Below are 24698 nucleotides of genomic sequence, written 5' to 3' on the forward strand. Positions count from 1 at the left end.
AGTTGATTATTTCATCTTCGTTAGTTTGTCATTTTTACTCGACCCACGGCTCCACCGACCCGCATGCTTTCAGGACTGTCCGCAGGTTTTTTTCAATAATGGCTTCCCTGATCGGGGGGGGGCGGTAATTGAATTTCTTTTTTTCCAAACCTAATTGAGCCCAGTTTTATGTTTTCCCTTCCCAAGGTTCTCTCCACCTATCAATCAGTTCCCTGGACTGAATATAACCTCTCAAATCCTTAATGGTCATATATTAGGTTATTTTTACCAAGAAAAATTGCCTTCTCATGTCTTGTCGAACAGAATTAAGTTAAATTTATTCTGCACTTATCACGAGGGGCTTTTTATCTGCTTCTCACAAAGTTTTCCAGGACTGTGATCTCTGCTCCTGCAGCCGATGGATCGTGATTTAAAGGATGATATTGGTTTAGTGCAACTTGGGACTTTTGCCGATCGACCTCATCAATATAAAGATTTTTACTAGTGGTTCCCAAACCGTGGGTCAGGGACCCCTGGGTGTCCATGACATGCAAGGGGGGGAAGGTGGTGATGTCCAGAAATCAAATAAAATCTGAATTACATACAATTACCTACAGTTGTTATAAAAATGTACCAAAGTCTTTTATATGGAGTTTCCAAAAAACAAGCATTCTTTGTAAATTAGCAGAATAATGGATTTCTCATTCAGACAGAAGAGAAACTATCTTTCCTGCTGTAATAAATATCACACATTATATATATTGTTAATATCTGAAGCAGTGGTAGTAAAGTCAAGTTTTCACTGTATCAACTTTATCCTCTGGATCTGTATTCTGATCATGTTCTGACTCCATCACCTTAACTCTCCCTGGTTATGTAATTGCACCGTTAGCAGACGCCACTGAAATCTCACCCACGCCCGTTTTAACCCCTTGTCCGCTCCATCGGAATCAAACTGTCGCAGCGTCAACATCGTTCTCCCTCCACCAAGGTGAAGTTCTCCCTGCGGGACTCGGTGCAGGTGCTCCGAGCAGCTGCTTGCGGTGGTTATGGCCACGCTCCTCTCGTCCGCCGCTCCTCGATGCCTCTCGTCCTGCTGATGTTTGTTAAATTCGGCGAAAGGGGAGCGATTCGGGAAGCGCTCGACCGTTTGGGACGATCCGGAAAGTGTCATCGTCGTGACTTTGATACGAGTGAAGCAGGTTTATCCTGTCGGCGCGTGCAAGTTGCAGAGTTACCTCGTTTCCTAATGATGCACAACCTCTCATCTTTAATGTTCGTGTGGAGCCAATCACTCAGGAGAAGATGAGTCAGTTGTCTCGCTCCCTTATTGACTTTTCATGGCTCCGCTCCCGCGACACAACATGAGTAATGATGTGAATGCCATGCGACGGCTCTTTATTTTACCAATGACACATATCAAATTAGCCCATTTACACGCCGTTAAGTATCCAGTGTTCACTTTGTGTCACAGACAATCAGCCGGTGACATTATACGAGGCGGCAGGTGTAAATATCCTCGTCTGCAGCCGCCCCCTGTCTTTCAGTAGGAGACGTGATGTTTTTATCTGAGGAGACGTTTTGTGGCACAAACTCAAATTTTGCCGTCTTTCTCAACGACTCGTCTTTTGACAGGAACAAGCTGTCACAATACACCGATGTTGCTCAGTATCTTAATCCCATCAGGGACCGGGCGGACGAGAAAAGCATCTGATGCAGAACTTAAGAGCAGAGGCAGACTCTCTCGAATTATTCGCTCGCTTCAGTGCGTCTCCTGATAAATTCAGCGGTCTCCCAGCTCCTCGGCTGCGAACATCAAGCCCACATCTGAGCAGCCGGATATCGTCTTTGATCCAAGTTTCCAGCAACAAAACTTGCGACGAAGTAACAAAAAAAAAACCATTCTATTTCAGTCCTTTTTGTCCACTTTAAGAATACGAAAATGAGATTATTCCTTTCTTCCGGTGACAAAGAGAAGCTTTCATGATTCTCGTCCTGATTACTGTATTGTGTCGCTTCCTTTCATACAGCAGCAACCACGCTGTTCTACATAATACACAATTCTTAGAAAAAAGCTTTTGAAAGTAAAGACCAAATTGCTGTAATTTTCACAACCTCACCTCCACGTCTAAAATGAAGAGCAGTACTTCACGGACGGATAATGAAATCGGACTTTTATATCTTAAACTTCTATGAGCAGGAACCAGATGGAGATGGAGACCTGAGCAGAAAACATGACTTTATAAGGTCCTGAGGTTATGAAACGTCCTGTGTGCTGTAGTTTGTCGTTACTACAAAATCACGGTGGTTCTTTTATTATGTCAACAAACTGAATCTACTAAAGTGTGACATCGAGACAAGTTTACTATCAGACTGCAACTCAGAGCCTGACCAATATTTTGTAGATTTTGATACCAATGGCCAATATACTTATATATAAAGTACATATACTGTATTTTTGTAGATTGTTTTTTGCTTCTATGCTGTAAACTTGTATGAGCCATTACTCAATCTGACAAATTCAAGTAGGGAGAATGTGCAGAAGAACAAGAAGAAGAAGAGATGGAGGGAAAGTAAAGAAAGCAGGTGATGCAGATGAGAGAAGAAAGAGGAAAAGTGTAAAATAACGAAGTAGCTTTTATAAAATGAAGATGAAAAATCTTAAATCAAGGAAAGATGTGCTGGTTTTTCTGTAGACGAGATGAACAAAAGATCCCGAAATCAAATGAAACAGCACAAAGTCAGATGATGTGTCGGCACCAGAATGAAAAACTTTCTATTGATATTTTCTTTGAAACCTGTGGATACTTGATTTCAGATGCAAGTAGACAAAATCATTTCTCATTTAAGTTGTTGTCTTCATCACTTAATCTGGTTTTCTGGCCTATTCTCTAGAATGTCCAGTATAACAGCAGCAGCAGCAGTTGTTGTACTGGTGGTATTTCCATGAATCTAGCAATTTATTTTAGTCTCACAAAAGAGCAGCGAGTACATCTCGTTGAAAAGCCCCACTTGTGCTGTCTTGTTTCTGCCTGAAGGAGGAGAGACGACCGAGGTGGTTAATTAACAACGGAAGTAACGCAACCCACCCACGCACACACACACTAATACAGAAAAACAGACGTATAACACACACACACAAACACACACACTGTGGGTTTTCTTTGTTTTGCTTTCTTCTCAGCAGCTACAACTAATCCTAATTACTTTATTCAGGGTCTTTGTTCGTCATCTACATGTATTGGTGCTTCCACAGTCCTCTACGCAGAATGTTTAAGCAGCGCTGATGCAGTTAATGAATGGTGGCGTGTTCCCGTGGCCGCATATGCTCCGACACGCCCTACGTCCCTGCTGCGGCAGAATATATCCAGCTGGCGTATCGACAAAACCCCGCATCCCCACAACCGCCTGCTGCACACGGCGTCCACATCCAATCCGTGAAATTGACTTACAGTGCTTTGAATTCACTTTAGCCGTCTTATCACAGAGAATTCATAGCTTAGCTGTGTTTTGTGTGGCACAACAGAGAAGCTGCCAGCGTCGCCTCACAGCACGAGGCCCGCCGGATGATTTGGGTACAGAAATACATTAACGTTGAATTCAAATGCAAATTTCAGGAGCTTGTGGACGTTGAATCGTAAATAATTAGTAGAAGTCGCTCAGATTTGAAAGTATTTGACCAGGGAGCTTTTATAAAGTAAAAATACACAAAACACAAGAGCCCGATCACTGCTATGATGTTTATTGTCGTTATTATTGTTGTTGTGATTGTTTTTATATAAGGATCAGGCTGATTTGAACTGATATAACTCTATGATGCTGTTCAAGCTGTGGACTCAGAGGTTATGGATTTATGACGAGTGTATGAGCGTCAGGCAGATGCTGATGAAATGATTGTCACCTCCGAGGCATGAAAGTCAAATCAGTCGCACCAAGTCGCTCTCTGGATTAATTGCAGTCGAGGTTGCAGGTTCCAAAAAAAAAGCTGCAGCAGCTTATACAGAGTTGATGGAGGGTTTGTGAGAACGCTCGCTCGCTCCCCCGGGAGTCGTGTTGGAAGAAATATGGAGTTGGATGAACAGTTGGTGAGTTTTTGAGGACTTAATGTTCTTCTGTGAGCTGCTCTCACAGGCAATATACTTGAAAGGATATTTCGTGCAGCGTGGTTATAATTTATTTCATTTCGTGTTTTTAATTACAGATCGGGAACATTTTATCTTCTCTAAATGAGGAAAATGATGCTGAACTTGAGGTTTATGTTGCCAATATTGTGAGATTAGAGTTTGTTCATTACATTATGACGGAATAAAAACACCCAAATTACTATTAAAACAACTGCTTCCTATTGGGCTCACGCGACAGATGTTGTCATGGCATATTTAAAGGTTGGGCTCGTTTGATGCTTCTTTAATGGACCCGTGTTGCCGGGGCATAAACTTTTACTCTGCAGATCTTGGCACAGTTTCATTGTTGCATCATTACCTTGTGCAGCACATTTCGCTTTCTCCTCAGGTTTTGGTGCTGACTCTCAGCAGGTGATAGGTGGTGATAATCATTAGCTCTATTGTCCTAATGTTTGTTTGAATTCATATAAGCTGATATAAGTTGACTTTTTATTACTTAAAGCAAGACTATGCAACTTTTTTTTTTGCTGAGAAATAGCAGCTTCTATTTTAATGTGAATTTGTGAAGAGTTTTGCACTTTTAATGGATTTGTTAACAGTTAATATGTCAAATTACAAGTTCCAATTTCCCTTAGCGAGACAAAAGTTTCATAATCTATCTTCTTATCGTCATTTTTGGCTATTTAAAGTAAAAAGTCTAGGTTTTGGCACCGTTCAGACACCAGCACTGTTTTAAAAGTATTGATCAAGCAGCGGTATTGGGGAAAAACAAACACACTGATTCCCACTTCTCCCCTGGAACGTTGTTTTGACATGAAGAAACTTTGCATCATCTTCTCTGACCCTCACAGAAGTTGGTTAAGATCAAGATATAAAATAACCTCCTCTGTATTTCAGATGTTCAAACAACATTTTTCTGACCTTAATGATGAATTCAGCAGCAGCAGTGAACCAGCGGGTTTTTCCGCTGATTGGCGTCCCTGATAAACATAAATGACTTCCGCTGTGAACACCGGCCGGCAGCACGTTGGCCGTAGCTCCGGGTGGGTCCATGTTTTGTACGGCAGGTTCATTTGTTTGCTCTGCCGCTCATAAATCACGTCGGTCAGAAGTAAAATTCAAATTCCTCGGTGCTGCCGAAACAGCAGAGAAAACCACACAACTCCATTATGAGAAATCCTTCTCTGAGAGCCACACGAATCAAAATAAATTACCAGAAACATAAGAGGGGCAAGATTTTTAATTAAAACTCCCATTGAGTTCTTTTACAAACCTGTTTTACAGCTTATCTAATTCAAAGGGTGGCAAAGATTTAAGAGTGTATTACCGCACTGGAAACTTTGTTTTATTTAGCCACCAACAGACACATAATTCTCCGCCAGCAGCTTCTGTCGCTTTTTATCAGACCAGTCATCATCGGCAGCCTTGGGCGTGGACAAATGACCTGGAACGGACAAGAAAAATCCCATTTCATCCAGAAGTTAACACTGCGACCCTGCTCACCTTGCAGCCAGCGATACACCCCACAGAAAACAACCCACTCCAGTCGCCCGACTGTGATTTGTAATCACATGGTGATGCATTGTGTGGAGGTTATGGGTTTGAAGCTGGGGGTCGTTAAAGTAGCATTTTTCCATTCCTCTCAGCGATGCACAAATTCTGTCCCTCTTATCTGTTTCCATTACGTTTACGCTCGAGGTGGGAGAAGGTTTTTAAACTTCTCCCTCAGACGACGTCTCGAGCTTGATGAGCTCTTACTTACAACAATGTACAGAAGCAGGTTCTTTTCTTTCTCTTTCTCTATTCTACCGTTAAGTGTCTGCTGAGGACTGTGTTTCCTCTCAACTGGTACAAAACCCACTCAGGATAACACTGAATGCATTGAGCGGCGTGAATGCAGCTGCATTCATTATGTATTGTATTGCGAGTGGGAGCAGATATGGAAGACTGCGAGGGGCCGAAGGACGAGATTGTGAACAGTCCAACTCGTAGTATTGACTGCAGTGCAGTGGAAGGTAACTTAACTTTCCTTCTCGTAGTAATAACTAGATTTGCTGCACTGTTCTGTCTTTTTTAATTAAGCTGTCATATTACACACGAGGCCAAAACGATTTTAAAGCGTTAATGAAGCTTAAGACACAATGAAGCCGCCGAGTGCTGCTGCGAGTGCTTTGAGAGTTCTGCCCCTCGGGTTGCACACCGGCCTCCCCACCCTGCTCGTGGAGGTTGTATGGGGCCGTTTGCAGCCTGAGAGGAGAACCTGCAGACAGAAGCTGCTCTCAGACGCGCACTGAACTCCGGACTTTCTGCAGACTCTCTCCAGCTGGTCCCCGAGGAGTCCTCAGTAATACAGGAGGAGTCAATGTGAGGAGATGGTCCTCAGGATTAACCACAGGCGAGTGGGTGTGGTGAAGATGTTTCTATCACGTGACAGACACAAAAATGGAAAAGAACTAAATGAAAACAAATATCTCCGGATCCAAAATGCGAAACCATAAAGATAAGACGTATAGACTGCTGTCCATACAAACTCTTTATTTTCTCAGCCTCACTCGAGTGTGTCGCCTGGTGTCTCTGCCTCCCCGCTCTCCCTCCCCTCCCCGTCCTGACTCTGCCTCCCTGGGGTGAGGCTGCGGGTTAGAGCCGTGCCCGGGGCAGGAGGCTGTATTAATAAGACATACTGCCATGGAAAGGTATAGATCAGAGGAGGAAGCAGAGCCCTGGGCCAATGCACAACAAATGCAGGTACAGGAGGAAGGAGAAGGAGAGTGAGGGTTAAGAGAGAGGCAGAAAACCTCAGCCCCTTTTTACTCCACCTGTTCATGGGGGAATGTTTTCTTTCTGCCACACTGTTCTGTATGAAAGGCCTGAACATGGAGTGTGGAGGCAATGCTGCCCCACGTTGTGAATGTGGCCACAGATCCAGGGCAGGACGCTGTTACTGATATGTTCCACATCACGTCTCTGAGGCTACATCCATACTACTAACTACTAACCCTGCTACAGATACACATGGCGTCCACAGGAGTTTCAGAGCTGCTAAAACTTAGAAGTTTGGAAACTCTGTTGCCCCCATGTTTTAGTTTGAAAACTGCAGGGCTGCATTTTCATCTGGACGGGCAGAAACTGAGATGTTTGGAAACCGTGACGTAGACGTTCACAACCCATTGCTGATTGGGTCTTTTCGATCACTGATTGGCCAGGCTCCTATCACATGATGGAAGAAAACAACTACATGTATAATTGATCCCAAACATCTGCATTTTACAATAATGCAACTGCTTCCATGCGTAGGAGACGAGCTATTATTCAAACAATCTGTTATTCAAACTATGTGTTAGTATGGACAAGGATTAAAACTGATACGGATCCAAAACACTCTGTATAAAACAAATAATTTTAGTTGTAAACGCCATTTTCATACTAAAACGCAGAAGTATGGATAAGTAGCCAGAATGTGGAAGGTGAACTTGCATTGTAAAATCACACACAGGCAAACAAGGGGTCTCAGCATCATCTCCAGATAAGAGATGGATTGACGGGACGACATGATGCCCAGGGGGCTGTGGAAGAATACCTGCTTTTGAAAAGAGCAGGAAACAAAAGAGGGGTGACGGAGCGATGATAAGGTCTAAAATGATGAACGCATGGGGGGGGGCTCACGGAAAGGGCAGCGATGGGAAGCACTGGAAAGATCTGAGGTGTATCTGAGGCGTCTCGGGGTGCGAGGATAAAGGGGAAGATCAGCAGTTCGGTGAGAAATAAAGATGAAGAAAGGCTTTTTAAAGAGATGCAGGTCCTTTGAGTTTAAAAGTAAAAATCTAAAGGCCTGTCAATCTCTTCTCATTTAGCTCCATAATATCTTTCTTCTCACCCATTCAGGCCACAGCGACGGCAATTACCATGTTATATATATATAAAAGAGGCCCATTTATCAAGATGCCAAATGGAGTCAAACATAAAATAATGGAGCTGGGTGGAAAAAGTGCAATACCCATTATTTACCACCGTGATTTACATGAAGGGCTCCGTGTTACACCCTTGTTGGCTTTCCAGTGTTTTTTCTGCAAAGGGGACAGAAGCCGTCGAGGGGGCGTTTGGCTTTGCCGATCTAAAACTGTCTGGAGCTGCCCTCCCAAGCACGTTCTGAATTAAAGCGCATTGTGATGGTAATTCTGTCACCTCTAATGGACAATTAGATATGCCGGCAGATAGAGAGCACGCCCGCATAACAATCTTTGGCTTCTAATTACCGCACCGAATGGCCTGGTTGCTCGTGCGCCTATGGATCAGTGAAGCAATGAGGCAGAGGAGAGCCCGGGTGGAGTGAAGGTGAAAGGGGCCACGTGTTGTATTAAACTTATCCTTCCCTGATAAAGGCCTGACGGATGGAGAGCTGCGTGAACTTTCATACGTCTGGATCCTAATGGCTGCCTGCAGGGGCTTCCTCTCGTGGCTCCACTGTGTTTGTGCTGGAAGCTTTTGTATTCAGATATAATGGAAACTGGGCCTTTTCACCGGGTCAGATTCGAGAGCACATTACTTAACCATAGATCCATAGAAGTTATCGTTTGATGGATGAAAGATATGAGCTTTTCACAGACATTTCTGTGTTAGCTTTTATGTTTGAAATCACGTTACATTTTGAAGTTCTATGTGTTTTCTGTTTATCTATAGTTATTTATTACAAATGTATAGATCAACCAGTATATTGGTATATTCATATCAATATCTTGAATCTCAAACTTTGTTCACATCTCTCCATAAAACTTTTGCAGCCCCAGAACTTTTTGTCCGTCTTCATAAATTCCGATGTGACCTTTTGATTCTCACAGCCGATGCATTTCGTGGTGCGGTTTTTATATTTCTGCTCTCAAAGTTTTCCGTGGATCTGTGAAACCTTCGCTGCTGCTCTGCGGAGGTCGGTGCTCATGTCGCTGACGGTTGTTTTCAGGTTTTCTTCTTCTGACAATGCTGCTGCTGTTGTCTTCGGTCAATATGTTCCATGGCGGCAGCTTAGTGCCCCAGTGCTTCCTCTCTTTTGTCATGAATTTTACAAATTGTTGGCTCTACCCAATGTTTGTGAAATGGCTCTGATCGATTTTGCTTCTCGCGCAGACAGCTCTCTGCTCTTTGTGTTATTCTTTTAAACAAGAACGACGTCTTCACAAGTCGCATCTTGATTTAAACTCAAGGAAATAAAAACTGAAACTCATATTTATCTTTTGATCTTTTACCAAACTGTCTTCGGTGAAGAGTTTGAACAGTTTTCCAGGGGGATTGTTTTCATGCCGTTGAAGAGATACTGGAAACTCAACTGTGTTTCTTAAGCTGTCAACTGAATTATGCAACTCTTCTTTGATGAAATCCATTAATGCTGGTTTTAAAATCCTATTTTCATTTGACATTTATGGATTGAACATGGCTCAGAACACCACCTAGTGTCTCAGTCTGTCTCGGACCTCACAGAGGCGATGCACATGTCGAGTCCACCATTAGCGACGTCTCTATCTCATGACATTTACACACAGTATGTTTGAAAAGGTCAACACCCTCTGAAGGTGGGCAGCCTCCCGCCATAGCAACTTCTGGCAAGTGTGCGCTCATTTCATATCTCTACTGAATCCAAACCCCTAACCCACCATCGTCTACCATTCAGAGACGTATCCTCTCCTGCCCCTTTTAATTGAATTATGTTGCCAATGCATGGACACCTAATAACTTCATTAACATTGAATTCTTTGGTTTTTTTACTACTACGCTGTAAGCTACAGAACTATGCAACATTTCCAAACGTAGAATGTTTGGTTTTGAAACCAGACTTTTAATCCGAAGAGCAAAAGACAAACGATATCTAACCTTCTGTGCAGCAAACCAGAAAATTCACTGTTTCACTCGTGACTAATCAGATCTCGGGGCCGAGTCTCTGACATGCAAGATGGTTTCTTTCCCTCCGTCTCTCTAATGTCACTGAGTTACATTTGTTCAGTGACCAGTGTTAAAGGATTCCTCTCTAAAAAGCGTTATTAATTCTTAATTAACGTGCTGTGACTGTCAGAGGGCAGCGAGTCCGTCTGACCCACAACTTTGATTTAAATTGGATCCTGCAAACCTGTTTGTGTTGAGTAACGTGGAGTTCAGAGTCTTTCACTGCAGATTAAAAGATGGTTTTATTTACATTATCTCTGTCTGTGTTTCTTCCATCTCCCAGGTTATGAGCTGTTGTACCGTAACCGTGACGGAGACGTCGTCAAGTACAACGTTGACACCGATGAAAAGACGATCCTGGTTCACAACAAAAAGTTTGTAAGTCTTTTCTCTTCTTTACTCACGATCACAGGAAGAATTGACCATGAATTAAATAAAAAACTTTTCTTATTACATCAGCAAATCAAAGCACCCACAGCTCTTTTCTTCATTTTTATTACAAAGCTTAATGGAATGATCCATTATTGCTGTAAAATGTAAACTGCGTAGTTTAACACTCGGGGCTCGGTTGTGTTGGGAGAATGTGGAGATGGAGATGTGGCGTCAGCGCCGCAGCAGCTGGGCTGACGCCACACAACATTATGTCCGCCATCAAATCACCGAGCCCCAGTGCAGAGATTAATGCAACTCCCATTTGCTTCGGGAGCCGAGCAATCCGTCAAACGCAGTCACTTAATGAGTAGTTTAATGAAAAAAATACCACGCATGGTTAAAGGTCTCATCTTTTTTGTCTCCTCTGCTTCTCAGGAAATGTACAAAGCCAGCAAGTATGAGGTGTCGCCCGACATGAGGCATGTGCTGCTGGCCTACAACGTCGCACCGGTGAGCTTCTCATTTGTTTGCTTGTTTTTTGAATTAGCAGGCTGACAGCTAAATATGTCAGCCGCCTCCACTGGGGGCGGGGGTGGCTGTGATTATGGGCATCGTAGTGAGGCGAAGCGGGAGGGAGGGAGGGAGGGAGGGAGGAGAAAGTAATCACGGCGGGGTGTGACGGCCTGCCGCACACCGCCGCCTGTCAGCAATGGCAGCGGGGGCCAGCACAGCCGAGTGGAACTGTAGCGAGGGGGGGGGGACGCAGAAACACAAACAGACCCCTCGGCACTGCCTCGCACGCAGGGAGACGAGATCGACAGCAGGAACAGGAAGTATTGGCTGGGAATTTGTCATTTCTGTGCAATTCCACGTGAGGTTTCCCGTAGCTGCACCAGCTCTACCTCAGAGCATCTCTGCTCATGGTGCAGGTAGATCAGGTTCATTGAATCGTTTCTCTGACTGATGTCATGAAGCTCGGTGCCATGTCGCTGGCGTGCGAAGGATGTAACCTTGTGTGACTGTCTGAGATGAAGAGGGACATATTACTACACACTGGAGACGTCTGGTGTGTTGCGCTGCACGTGTTTGCGTATCTTATTCCGTCCGAAGCTCCGTCACCTTGATAGATGACAGTCGTTCCCCCTTCACACGTGCACGTTCACATGCAGCGCGCCCCTCTATAACATGCAGAACGGATCCCTGTTTGTTATAGATACAGTCAGAGCGTACTAACGCCTTGAGCCTTTGAATATGAATGTGTGTCTGACGATCAGTGACTTAATGTGTTCCTGCACTGCTCATGAAACACTGATCTAAAACACACATGCAGAAAAACATCTGTCAGTAGCTGTTAATAGACACTTGAAGTTCAGATCATAGAAAAACATCCTGAATCTTTAAATAAAAATACAATTTGATTGATTAATTATTCTGTAACCTTTTCTTTTGCTCTCTGTGGTTTCTGAATAGACTCTAACTGTCATTATAATGTTCTGTTACTAGGGTCTGATTTTATATTAACAACTAACTCGAAGCGCTTTACCCTTTTAGTTACATTCCTCCAGTCACACACACACACACATTCATCCAGTGCTTCTATATGCAGCACTTCCTCTATCGCACGTCATTCACATCCATGTCTTGCCCAAAGACACTTGGACAGTTGGAGCCAGGGATCAAACCACTGACCTTTTACAGTTAGTGGACAGTTCTCCCGAGCCAGAGCCACCCAGGGCAATGCCTTAGTATTTCATGTGAGTGCGTTGTGCAGTGTTATCTTTCCCTGATGTGATTCCTCTCTGCACTTCCAGGTGTACCAGTATTCCTACACAGCGTTCTACATCATCTGCAGCTTGGAGACTCCGTAAGTAGGCGACAGGGCCGTTTACACTCTGCCTCGTCCTCTCCCCCTGCAGTATCTCACCTGACCTCACTGCCCGGGACTCACTCCCACCTGTTCTCACTCCCACCTCCCGCAAAGCACCGAGGGCAACTCCAGAACCTGCACTGATTCTATCGCTGGAAGTAGAAAGTGATCTATGACCTGGCAGCAAGAGTCGCAATCCTGCACGTCCGTCCTCTCAGATAACGAGACACTCTCAGATGCGTATTCACAATCAGATGCAAAACTATCTCATTAGACAGAGGCCCAGCAGACAGACATGTTTAACTTGAGAACAGGGCTCTAACGTCACTCCCCCGTCTGTCGGCGCTGGATAGTTAAAATGTCAAGAGAGAGGAAGAGCTATTAGTGAAACATGACAAGTTTCCACTCTTAGCTGCATTTTACATCCTCTCTCCTCAAGTCTTACGGCGCCGCTCCTCTTAACGACGCAAAGGACACGAGCAAACAATAAAGACAAAGTCAAATGCAAATAAAAACAAGGCGATCGTAAAGACAAACAATAAGCTCATCAAAAGCAGAAGATTAAAAAGTTTAAAAGTGATGGGAAGATGGGAAGGTAAACTGTAAGAAGTGTATTATGCATGCATGAAAGCTATGAATGTTTTTAAAGGGGATCTGATGTCTAATCTTAGTTTACACAAGAAAAATCATTATCGCATTTGATTTAAACTATAAAGCCCAACTCACTTTTTCAAAAGCCAGGGATTTGTATAAATCTGTATCCGAGACCAACTGGGTGATGCTCATGTTGTTCTTAAAGTAGCCACCTCACTTATTTCCCTTTAAAATAAACAGTACAAACCAGGTCACAGTACCACAGCACAGTCAGCAGCTCGCCTGCTCAAATCTATTTGTGTGCTGCCACCCAGTGGTTCGGTGCCAAACCTCCGTCCACAGCCGATGACCTCGTTCATCCTCGGCTCCAGACAGAGACACGGAGGCAGTGGCACCTTTAATTCTGCAGCCTGCACGGCACAGCACTTTTCCCAATGAGTCGAGGTGACACTGTTACCGAGTGTTGGTATTTATAGACACACTTAAACCTTTGTTCCCAGATGCTCTACACTTGTTCTCCTGCCGCCGTGGTGCTTGAGGTGCACGCTCACCGTGTGTGTCTGTGTCTGTGTCTGTGTCTGCTACCTGATATCATTGTTTCCCCTCGTCTGTGCACTTCAGGGAGACGTGGAACTTGAACCCTCCAGAGGTGCGAAACGCTCAGCTGCAGTACGCGGGCTGGGGGCCCCAGGGTCAGCAACTGGTAAGGACCGCAATTCCCTCAAAGTCACTGGCTCATCTCCTGCATGCTGAGGCATCATCTTTCACGCTTGGATGTATAAAAAATATATATATATTTGAGCAATTTGAACGCAATGGAAACTTTGGAAGTCTTTGATGTGAAACATAAGGAACCAATTTAAAAACTTGGTACACACAACTTGCATAAATGGGGTAGGTCCAGCTTCAAACTGGTTTCATCCCTGTTTGACTAAAGCCCCTTCCCAGCTGATCAAAAAACCCACTGACACCTACTAACATCTGGCTTGTGTCTGCGATGCTAATGGGTTAAATCGGTGTTCGCTCCCGGGTCAAATAACTCTGCAGTGATGGAAACATGACACCCAGTCTGTCATTCTGGTGTAAAAGAGTTATAATACACATGTTAATGTTTATGTCAACAACCTTGTGTCTTTCTCAGCCCCCCCCCCAGTGTGTGAAGTCCCTCGGTTTCTGTGTTCAGTCACTTATACGCAGATGATGCATCGATCTATTTCTCCGTCAAACCAAACAATCCGAGTCTCTCCACAGTTAATTTGCCGCCACCAAAAACTAGATGTCTCGATTTTTTCCTTCATTTTAAACTGAAGTTATTCTAATCGGACCTGATAACTAAGAATCTTGGTTTAGTCTCTTACACTTAACTTCAGTCAAGCCGCTCTAAATCAATTACACTTGGTTCAAAATGCAGCTGCCAGAACATTAACTCGAACCAGCCGTTCCTCCCACATTACCCGTGTTCTGACATCGCTCCACTGGCTTCCTGGCACCGCACGACCTTGCCCCCAATTACATTTCTGTTCTCTTCGTTTCTTATTCCAATTCTCAACCAGTGAGATCCTAAAAACTCAAGCCTCTGTTCCATCTGTAAAACTAAAGGTGATCGTTGCCTCTCACTCTGAAATCATCTTTCCTGATCCAAACGACTTTCTGAATCTTTTAACTGTTTTTTTATAGGAAGGCTTTTTAAAGACGTCTGTACTCGTCTTTGTTTTAGTTTGTTTTTACTTGTTCGTTAATTTATATGAAGCATTTCTACGTCAACAAGACATTCATTGGTCTATTGTTTGTTTCCACGTGAGTAATTTACTGTATTCAATCTCTTTTTTTAGTTTTGTTTCCCTCTCCAACAACTCCTGAGAGAAATACTTTAAACAGCTTTTGCTAAAACTTGTCCCACACTTGTCATCTGCTGGCGGGCAGGTAGCGCTGCAGCTGGGAATGACATTGATGAGGGAAGTGAGAGTTAAACCAGAGCAGTAAAGTTGCTGGCTGTAAAATCAAAACAATAAAGTGAAAGATGCTAAAATGCACCATAGCGCTTAAGGGAGCCACAAAAAATCTCTATTGGTTTGACTCCTTTCAAGTGCAAGTGGTGATTTGATCCATCGCTATCGTGAAAACGGGGATTGGAGAAGATTTAAGGGTTTATTGTTTTGTTCGTGTTTCCAGTTATGTTCAGATGGCAAAGTCAGTTTTTATGCAGGTTCCTTGTCACCCAGGACGGTTTGTCCTTCAAGACCTGGCTGGAAACACAGCTGCTTCCTGGAAGAGACGGTCAAGCCCCAGATACTTCAGAACTAATGGTGCATTCAGGTGCTCTCTGTCAAACCAAAGAGTCGGACGTCTCAGTAAATACACGGCTGATTATGTGTCAGTGGTATAAAGTGGTATTGTAATACCTGAGGTTACTGTTTGTTTCACTTAAACAGAAAAGTGACAACTGGCCAACAATGCACCAAGTTAAGGGGAAATACTTCAATATAACTTTAATTAGTCTTTGTTAAATGTGCCAACAAGAACAAAAAAGTCAAGTTTAGCCCTGATTTCCTTTAATTACCTCCTCTTTGGATTTTTCACTGTTCCACATCATTTAATAGATTGACCAGTGATTGATGAACCTGACAGATACTTGGTCCTGACGACAAATTCTTGACTTTACGAGCCGACCAGGATTACCTGAACGCCCCATCGCTTTTACCAATCGACCAGGGCACAATGGATTATGGGATTATGGAAGTTTTGACCTCAGACAAGATTCAGACAGAACAAGGACCTCGTGCTCGTAGCCGGACCAAGAGTTAATCTTTATTTTGTTCCAGTCAACGGGTCTGGGATAAGTTTGTTGCAAACCCTGCTGTCCCTCGGGGGGCAAAGCCTCCTAATGATTTCCCAGTAAACAAAATTCAAATCAAACGGTGTTGTTTGAATCCCAACGAGCAACCGTCCAACTCCTCCTCGAGATGAGTCACCCTCCGTCTCCATCATCACAGTGGAACTTGGAGCATTAATGAGCTTCAGTCTGTTGGTTCTCGGGGCCGACAGACAGACTGTAAGTGATTACATCCTGCAGCACAATGCTATTAATTACCTGTTATCTCATCAGCGGATTAATTAACGCAGAAGCTGGATTGATATAGCCTCGAGTTTCCCACCGCTCGTCGTGAAGTGGATTCACTCGGAGCAGAGCAGGCGAGTGATGTTAGCGTGCAACTTTTGCAGCAGCTGGTTTCCCCCCCGAAGATCCAGACGTCCTCTGTCGGAGCGGCGAAGGTTGAAGTGAGAGTCCATCAGATAAAACGAGCTCACGCAGTCGAGCACCTTCACAATTAGACATCTCTGCAGAAACCTGTCCTCCTGTCTCCCTGTCTCCCTGCTGCACATACTTACACTCACATATTACAGCTGTCCAGCAACAAGAAGTGATTTGTTACGCATGTTTCTTACATTTTCTTTTTATTCTCGTGGTGGAAAACTAAATCCTCCGGTGAATAGAAGTTTATTTTTCACTCCCCACTCTCCCTGTAGGCGTCTGCTCTTCAGCACATGGTTGACGTGTATTCACACACATTCAGAGTTGAGCCGCTCAGCCCCAGGAGGCCTCACCCCGGAATCACACCAGAGAGACTTTGTGTGTGTGAGTGTGAGGAACAGGGAGAGAGAAAGAGACTGTGTCTAAATCACTTAGGAGTAAACAGTGTGAACTCTGTGGGTCAAAACTGTGGGAAAACCGGCTTTGTAGCATCATTTCATGGAGACTTAAGCGAGTAAATGAGTCTTTTTACTATAATTAACAAGAACACAAGAAATAAAGATGTTTCCTCCTGTAAAGTTATCCTCAAATGTTGCCTCTATTATATAAGTCAACATGTAAAACCCTGCCTGTTTGGAACGGGCTCTGTTTCGCCTGTGGTGATGCTGGTTGCAGCTTCTTCCCTAAACTGTAAAAATGATCTGCAGGAGTTAAACTCGACTTTCTGCTGCGGAAGACGTTCACCTGTTTATTCAAGGTTCAGTGACGCTCGGCTCAAGACGCAGAATCCTGAACAGCAGAATCAATCGTTGTCAAGTGTGAAGGTGATAAGATGAACGGTGCTTGAAATATTTAGCCCACACACAGACAGACAGACAGAGACGTTTTGGGAATTATTCAATAGATTATTACTGAAACACAAAATAGAGACGATCTATGGCCTTCAAACTAAAAGACCTGTGGTACTTTAAGGTTGTTTTCTTGGCAAAGCTGCTGCCACGTTCACAGGAGCCAGAAAACAAACGTCTCAGGGAACAAGGTGAGAAGCGTGATAGGATAGAACCGGTGCAGCACCTCTTGATCCTGGTGCAGTTTCGTTTGCATCTGTGTTGGTTTTCACCGACCAAACCACTAACGTAACAAACTCTCCAGAGTTTGCTCCAACTTTCCTGAGGATAAATGTGGATCCTCCACCTTCCTGCCGAGAACAGGGCATTCTCTCTGTGATGTGGCCTAGATTAGCTTCTCTACCGGGACTTCATCTGCACCGGTGTGACACCAAACCACACGGGCCCACAGCCACCGTCCTTCTCATTGTGACAGATGTGGTGTCACCTTTAGAGACGACATTTGGCTTTATGGTTATTCCTGGTAAATGTACGAAAGACTATAATGTTATAGTCTGCAGGATGGAGTCAAAATATCAACCTGCAGCAATGATGAAGCGTTTCAGTGTTGGATTTCCTGCTCTTTCTATCTTTTAGAATAATTTTTTTATTCAATCGCTCTCAAACTGATACCACACTTCTAGCTCGAGGCCGAGACTTTCCACAATCCTTGAGATCCTGAGTGAGCCCTTTTCTGTAATAGCCTGAGATTGATTTCAGCATGGCATTACGGCTGTAACATTTAAAAAATTCCAGCCCCAAGAGCCGCCCTGCCCCAGCGCGCTCACCGTGGCTGCTGCTGATCTATTATTCCGTTGAGTTGACCTTCAGTTATCCTGAAAGCCCTGCAGGGCCTGTGGCGGTTCAGCGTCAAAGTCAGAACGCGGTCCCCAAGGTTCGCCGTCTTATCAGAATTTGAAACGATTTTTTTTTCCTCCCCTCTTTGTGCTATTGTCAAAAATGTTGGTTTGCCTTGGATCAGGAGGCGCCATCGCAGACGTGTGCACTGATCTCCTGTGAGCGACAGGTGGAGAAGCGTCACGCCTGTGTGCGTGTTGACCCCGAGGTGGATCTCGCCTGTGATAGCGTGATTTCTGCCTCACTCACACAAATGTCAGTGTCCGTAGGTTCTTAACAACGGAAATGTTGTGTTGTTGAAACTATCTTTCATCCTGGTTTTCAACGTTTAAAGACAGTTGATCTCATATCTTGTGAATCATAATCTGGATTAAAGATAATCTCCTCTTTCTCTCTGCTCCTTGTTAGATCTTCATTTTCGAGAACAACATCTACTACCGCTCGACGGTGGAGAGCCGCTCCATTCGCCTGGTGTCCACTGGGAAGGAGGGCGTCATCTTCAACGGGCTCAGCGACTGGCTCTATGAAGGTAAGGCAGAAAAAACAGCTCAGTAAAAGTGGTTAAAGGTCGAAATCTAAAAACAAACGCACTTATCTCACTTACCAGCTGTGGTATTAAGCTTTTTTGTGTATGTGTCACGGTTTTGAGAGATCTGCCTCTGAAACCGCTCCTGAATGGAATTTTTGTTTGTACAGCTCAAAGCAGGGAACATTTTGAAATAGAAAAAGGAAAATAGCAGCGTGTCTTTGAAGAAACAGCTCGCTCTGGATAATCCACAGCCCAAACGGCAGCCGCGCACCAGACAAAAGCTCCAGCGCACAAAGCTCGGATGGTTCACACTGCATCTGAATGCAAATAATACAAATATATCATTTCCTTATCCTCTCTGATATTTCTGATGTTTCTTATTTACAACTTTAAAATACTGCAGTACCCACTGGATGCATGTAGCAGAGGTTCAAAGTTTAGTGTGATTGAACTTTAGATGCACGATCTGGGTCAGAATCAGTAAAGCACTTGCTGCAGTCCAAGAAAACACAGCCTCTCTCTCTCTCCGTTGGAAATAATGGCCCCGCTCTGCAGTGTTGAAGCAGCAATTTTGGTATAAACACCAGGTAAACCGCTCGGTAAGCAGTTTTCGTTGTGGCTGTTTCTCCTGCAGAAAGTAGCTGCAACTTGGATTTTGTCTTAAAAGCCTTAAAAGTCTGTGACAACCTTTGTGTTTCCTTAACAGCAGAAGTCCAGATATGTTCAAATCCTTTTTGCAGTATTCGTCCTGTGCAAACTGTCGTGTGATTTCGTTGAACAGACTTTCTGGCTCATTTCAAATCAAGATGATCGATCTATGGAATCTGTCCTTCCTCTGTCCTTCCTCTGTCCTTCCTCTGTCCCTCATCACTTTAATCTGTCTACTCTTCAGGAGCACAGACACACTCCCCAGCGTCTGCAGCCACGTTAGTATTGTTGGCGCGTTGATTTCCCGCCGGGAAAATTAAAAATGTAAAGTCTGTCAACTCTCCTCTGCTCGACACAGCCCCGGAAAAACAAATGAATGTTCTACATGGCTTGATTTGCATTAATTCCGCGGAGCAGCGTGTTGTGTACCCTCGGATACAGATGTCGTGTTGCTCTCCGAGCGTCAGCACCACCGATCAAAGCTCACCTGACGGGGGGTGGGGGTGTTAGCACTCAACCCGATGAATTTACATCCACAGCACTGGGTTGTGCTCCAGTTTTAAAACACAGAGCGAGAGGGAGATGGTGGAGACTCATCGATGAAGAGATACGAGGAATGGAGGGAGCCTGTGATATAGAACAAGCTGTTAATCCTCAAAACGCCGTAAAACAAAGCATAACTGTTTGATAATGGGAGCGGCTGCCACCTCGGAGGCCTCTCGGGATTTAGAAGTGGTGACCCGGTGGATATCTGAGGTCACCAGTGCACCAGGACCGGAGCCGTGCTTCCTCTGATCGGGCTTTTATTTAACGTTGTCGACCCGCGGCTCCTCTGATCTCTGCGTTAGTCGCGCTGACATTTGCAACCACATCCATCCTTCAAGAGCAGCACCCGTTCTCAGCCATTCAAACATTAATCAGCGTGATATTGCTGCGTCTGACCCCCCGACTCATATTTATGGGCTGCTGAAGGCCTGGTAATTTACACTCATCATTTATGGAGCAGATAAATCTCTCAGCGAGCGATAAAACCCAGAATCAGCTTCGTAATGTTGGGATAAAAAATGAATCGTAGAACAACAGAATGTGTTTATTTCTATACTTCTCCAGATAGTGCGATGCAGGAATCCCTCCAGTCCTCGTTTGCTGTGATAAGAGAACATGTTGTTTTACGTTAATTGACTTCTTGAGATATTTACCCTGAGGAGTCGCAGATAACTCGATTCAAGATGCAAACACAGAGCAGCTCTGACTTGAAACTAGTTTTAGATGTATAGTACTTGATGTTCTATCAGTTTTAGAAACATATCTTCACAGTTACAACTTTGAAAATGCTTCGCAGAGCATGTTTATGGTATTTTTGATACAAAGAACACAATTTTCCACGTCTGATTTATGTTTTTAGTGTATTTTTAGGTCCCGTATGTTGACGTACTATGTCCAGGTGAATGTAATGTAGGCAATGTTGTGCTGAAAAACCAGTTGCCAGTTTATTGGGTACATGCAATCCTACTGAGTCCTACTGCACCTTCCTGAAGGTTATAATGTTCAGATTGTTCCTTTGTGCACAGACCAAGGTCAATAAGAATTGTTTTTCCCACTTTGGTTTGAAAGAACTTGTCTGACCTGCACGTCGCCCTGATCTTGACCCCGAACAGCAACGTAGAGAGGAACTGCATCGCTGGCTGGGAGCCAGACCTCAAGGTTCAGGATCATGCGTCGGTTCTCAATGACGGACGCTCCTGGAGCTGAACTTTGCAGCAACTACAAACCAGAGGAGTTGAGGATGTTGTTCTGGAGCAGCAGGTTAACGCTCAGGGTTTTAAAATGAGACGTTCAAGTGTAAACAGGGTTTAATACTTGTGTGTTCACAAGCAGCTGATGCTGATTGTTGGTTTGTTTGCTTTCAAGCAAGATTACGCAAAAATCCACTGAACAGATTTCCACAAATGTTGAAAGAAAGATAAATCTGTAAAACTTTGGTGTGAATCCGGATCAGGGGACGGATCCAGGAATTTTTGATCCCTTTCTTCAACATTTTTACCGAATTCTCAGGGAATAATTCATGGATCTTGATGGAAATAATCTCATTTCGGGGACTGATATCCATGTGTGTGTGCAATAAGACGCAGCTGGATATATCTTATTTACTAAAAATCCTTTATCCTCTATTGATGATGCATCACGGTAGAAATAATGTATCGTTAAGCCTCTAAATAGATTTGGCGCCGGCCTGCTGGTGACGCCAGCAGCTGCAGGGGAGTTCAGAAGCTGTGCCAGATTGTGTAATATTTACATTCATCAGTGGGACTGCGGGGCGGACGACTTTCCAAGTAAATGACTCAGACTCTGGCTCTGGCCAAGGTCAAGCTCAGGCTCAGACTGCCGCCGAGGAGAAATTAGGTCCTAAGCTCTTCATGTCGCAGCGCTGCAGATTTGACGCTGAGGGGTGAGAGGTTGGCAAATAATCCTTCTGGTTTGAATATCCTCTGGTTTACATCGCTGTCTTAATCCCTGTTTGTGTGTGTTTGTCTGGCAGGAGCGGCAGGGGGAGATGGGAGAGAAGAGAAAAATTAAAAGCTAAATTAAAAAAGAGGAGATGGAGCCAAGAGCCCAGTCGGCTGTGTGTAATAGTCCAGGACGCCTCAGGAGAGTCTCGAGTGTTCTGTCATCTGTCGGCTGTCTGATTATTGAGGCTGCAGAGATACCGACGCATCCTGCAGTGTGACGCAGCCGCAGGAAACAGCTGTTTACTGGGCTCTGGTGCACCGAGATAAAAAAGCCGGCGTGGCTTTGATTTGAGTCATGTTTGCCCCACAGATGTTTGGCTAAATGACTGTTTGCATCGAGAGGCTTGTTTGTAGGTTTGTTTCTGTTTATCGCTGTGTTTGTGTCGGAGGCTGCAGGGCACAGAGCAGCCACCAGAAAGGAAAGATTAATAAAGGGAGTGAAAATGTTGGTTTTAGTTCAGTGTGAATCTGAAACACACGGCTGCAAATAGAACTTTTTACTGCATCGAAGCTGAATCGCAAACAGGAAACGGGTTTGGTTAAATTCACTATTAGTTGAAGGTTTGGTATCAATTTCTTTGATTCTGTCAGTGGAGGATACTCCTGAATGAAATATCCTTATCATAACAACATCGTTCAGAACTAATTTATTTTCTTAATTAAAAGCTACACCCTTGATTACCATTAGAAATCATGCGGCAAAAACACTAAAGGAACAGGTCTATAAATCCGTTTTCAGACATGAACTCCCGAGGATGTTTTAATAACGTATTAAAATCTGCTGCGGACATCACGTGTTTTCCTTTACATCTTCACGTGTACGGCTCCTCGTTCTCATTGTGAGATGTTTCTTTTAATTTTGTTTTTGCGTTACACACATCATCAACATCCCCACTCCTTGCGGGGAATCCTGCAGAGGATCTCCTGATGGGTTTTGACAGCAGAATCTCTGGAGAATGTCTGAAACCTTTCACTCAGACATTCGTTGTCCCTTTGGATAACGTCCGTAGATTCTCCTGAGTTCAGTGCAGGTCTCAAAGCTGCTTAAGATCCTTTTTGGAATCCGTCAAACAAATAAATGTCACATGTAAAAAGTTAAGTGTTGCTGCAGCTCTGCTCAAATCTGAAGCAGATCCTGACATTTAGTTTGTGGTGATGTTGAAGCTGCAGAAATCCTGGATCCTGCATTTTCCATAATGCATGAGAGCCTCACAGTCAGGCCAAGGTAACCCTCCACGGCAACAGACATCATAGACCTGTTTCAGAAGCCGAGTACGATGCTTTTGTTTAATGCGTAAACTGAACTTCACGTGTAAAATTGTTGTAAAAATACACAAAAGTTTCAGAAAGTTTGTCAGTAGAACTCCTGCTGTGGCTGAATCCTTCCCTGAACTCTGTGTGTGTGTTTTTTCCTCTTCTGCTTAGTCCAGACCTGCGAAAACAACTCATTGTAATCACATCTTCTTCCTGCGTCATCCAGCGATGATTTCTCTTTGTACTGAGGCACAAATTGCTGATGAGGCTTAGGAGACGCTGAGTAAAATCTCCCCACACTCCCTCATGCTCTCGCTCAGTTATCACCGGCCCTGTCACCTCCGTCAGCGCGCTGCTAACCGAGCTGTATTTATAGTAACACGTTTTTTTTTTCTTCTGTTTTGCGTGTTGGATGGAAAGCAGGGGATGTCATTATGTCATGTGACGACCTGCTTGTCAGCGAGTCCGGGGAGGGGGTGTCCCCCGCTGCCAAATCTCATGCTTAATTGGATTTGGTCCATGTATATTTATCTAAATCTGACTTGTCAATGCACTTTATGTCCTTCTCAGGATATTAATATTCAGAGGGCAAATAACAACCCATTTTTCTGGCTTTTTTCAAGAATTACAACCAAAAGCTGTTTCCCCCTGTACTGCTGGACTTCATGGTTCGAGCATGTGACACTGCTGCCCCCTGTTGGAAACACGTGCTCACTGTTTTCCCACTTAGTCGATACAGATTCCCACCGTAAGACTATTATTCTCAAAAGGTAGATTTGTGAATTCCTGCTATTAGCAGAGTATCATCCAAATGCCACCTGGGAAGTTTGATATGCTTTTCTCCTCCTCATTAGCTCGAGCTGTTTACCTGAAGCTGTCACCTTGTGCTCATTATTTCCCACCGGCCCCTTGACTCCTGGTATCTCATGCATTAATAATATCCTCTACTCAGTGAATAATGTAGTCCGCGCAGTGGGACGGGGGAGGAGCGGGGAGGAGATGAGACAGCTCACCTTGGCCGTCGAAAAAATAGAGAAAAAGAGACATGATCTCATTACTTAAGAGAAAGAAAATGAGCTCATCACAAGTGGTTCATTTACACTCTCTTCTTCTTTTGTCCCTTCGTTTTCTTTTGTTCACATCTCGGGACGCTGCTAGAAACTTAACGACTCTCTCCTTGACTAGTCAAGGTGACCGGGCGTCCCCAGCCGAGCGGATCCGACAGCCTGCCGGTTCCACTCCGCGTGGAAAGCTTTTTAAGGTGCCGCTCCCGGAGTTAGGAGGCGCCGGTGGAGCTGTCCATGCGGGAAATCGTTTTTCATTATTTTATTTTAGTTTTTTTCATCATTGCTAATGCCGGGCTGTGCTTCTCTGTTCACCACCAGGCAGTGAGATCCATTCAGTCCCTGCTGAGCTCTGCCAGCAGGGTGCAGGTGGCCGCGCCACAGGCCAGGAGAGCAAAGACTGACCCGACTAAATTAGCCATTAGCTCGATTTCTCCTCAAGCCACGAGCATAAAGAAGTCTGGAGTTATAAATACTTTAACAGTGTCCAGCTCCGGAACAGAAGCTTTTGCAGAAGTGCATTAGAGAACAAATATACATAAGTGCTGCGGGTGATTGTCAAATGATGCTGCATCTAAAGTCATTCCACCAAAGCATGCACGGTTAATGAAAATGCTAATTGGTAGTTGATGTCTGTTAATTCCCCAAAGCCAGCACCCAGTCCTGCAGATAAACAGCGTTAATGAAATTTTAATTGCAAAAGTTGATATAAACGTAGCTCGTGGCGGATTCGAACAGGAAGTCGGGCGATTTCGATGGCGTCTGCGGCGGCGCCAGAGACTTGATGATGAAGTGGGATTGTCGCGGCCGCGCTTTATGTTGTCACGAAGT

The 24698-nt window shown here is 44.3% G+C and overlaps 1 protein-coding gene across 5 annotated transcripts in view; it reads left to right on the plus strand.

Annotated features, from left to right (window-relative positions):
- dpp6a (dipeptidyl-peptidase 6a) overlaps positions 1-24698 on the plus strand; it is a 167104-nt gene that overhangs the window by 129275 nt on the left and 13131 nt on the right. For all 5 annotated transcript variants that reach the window (XM_035142582.2, XM_035142583.2, XM_035142584.2 and 2 more), the window contains 5 exons: positions 10315-10409; positions 10839-10913; positions 12215-12267; positions 13486-13567; positions 18271-18391. In XM_035142582.2, coding sequence (XP_034998473.1) covers positions 10315-10409; positions 10839-10913; positions 12215-12267; positions 13486-13567; positions 18271-18391 — 426 coding nt within the window. The remainder of the gene's footprint in view (positions 1-10314; positions 10410-10838; positions 10914-12214; positions 12268-13485; positions 13568-18270; positions 18392-24698) is intronic.

The sequence above is a fragment of the Hippoglossus stenolepis genome, chromosome 19, assembly GCF_022539355.2.
Source record: "Hippoglossus stenolepis isolate QCI-W04-F060 chromosome 19, HSTE1.2, whole genome shotgun sequence".
Classification (NCBI taxonomy): domain Eukaryota; kingdom Metazoa; phylum Chordata; class Actinopteri; order Pleuronectiformes; family Pleuronectidae; genus Hippoglossus; species Hippoglossus stenolepis.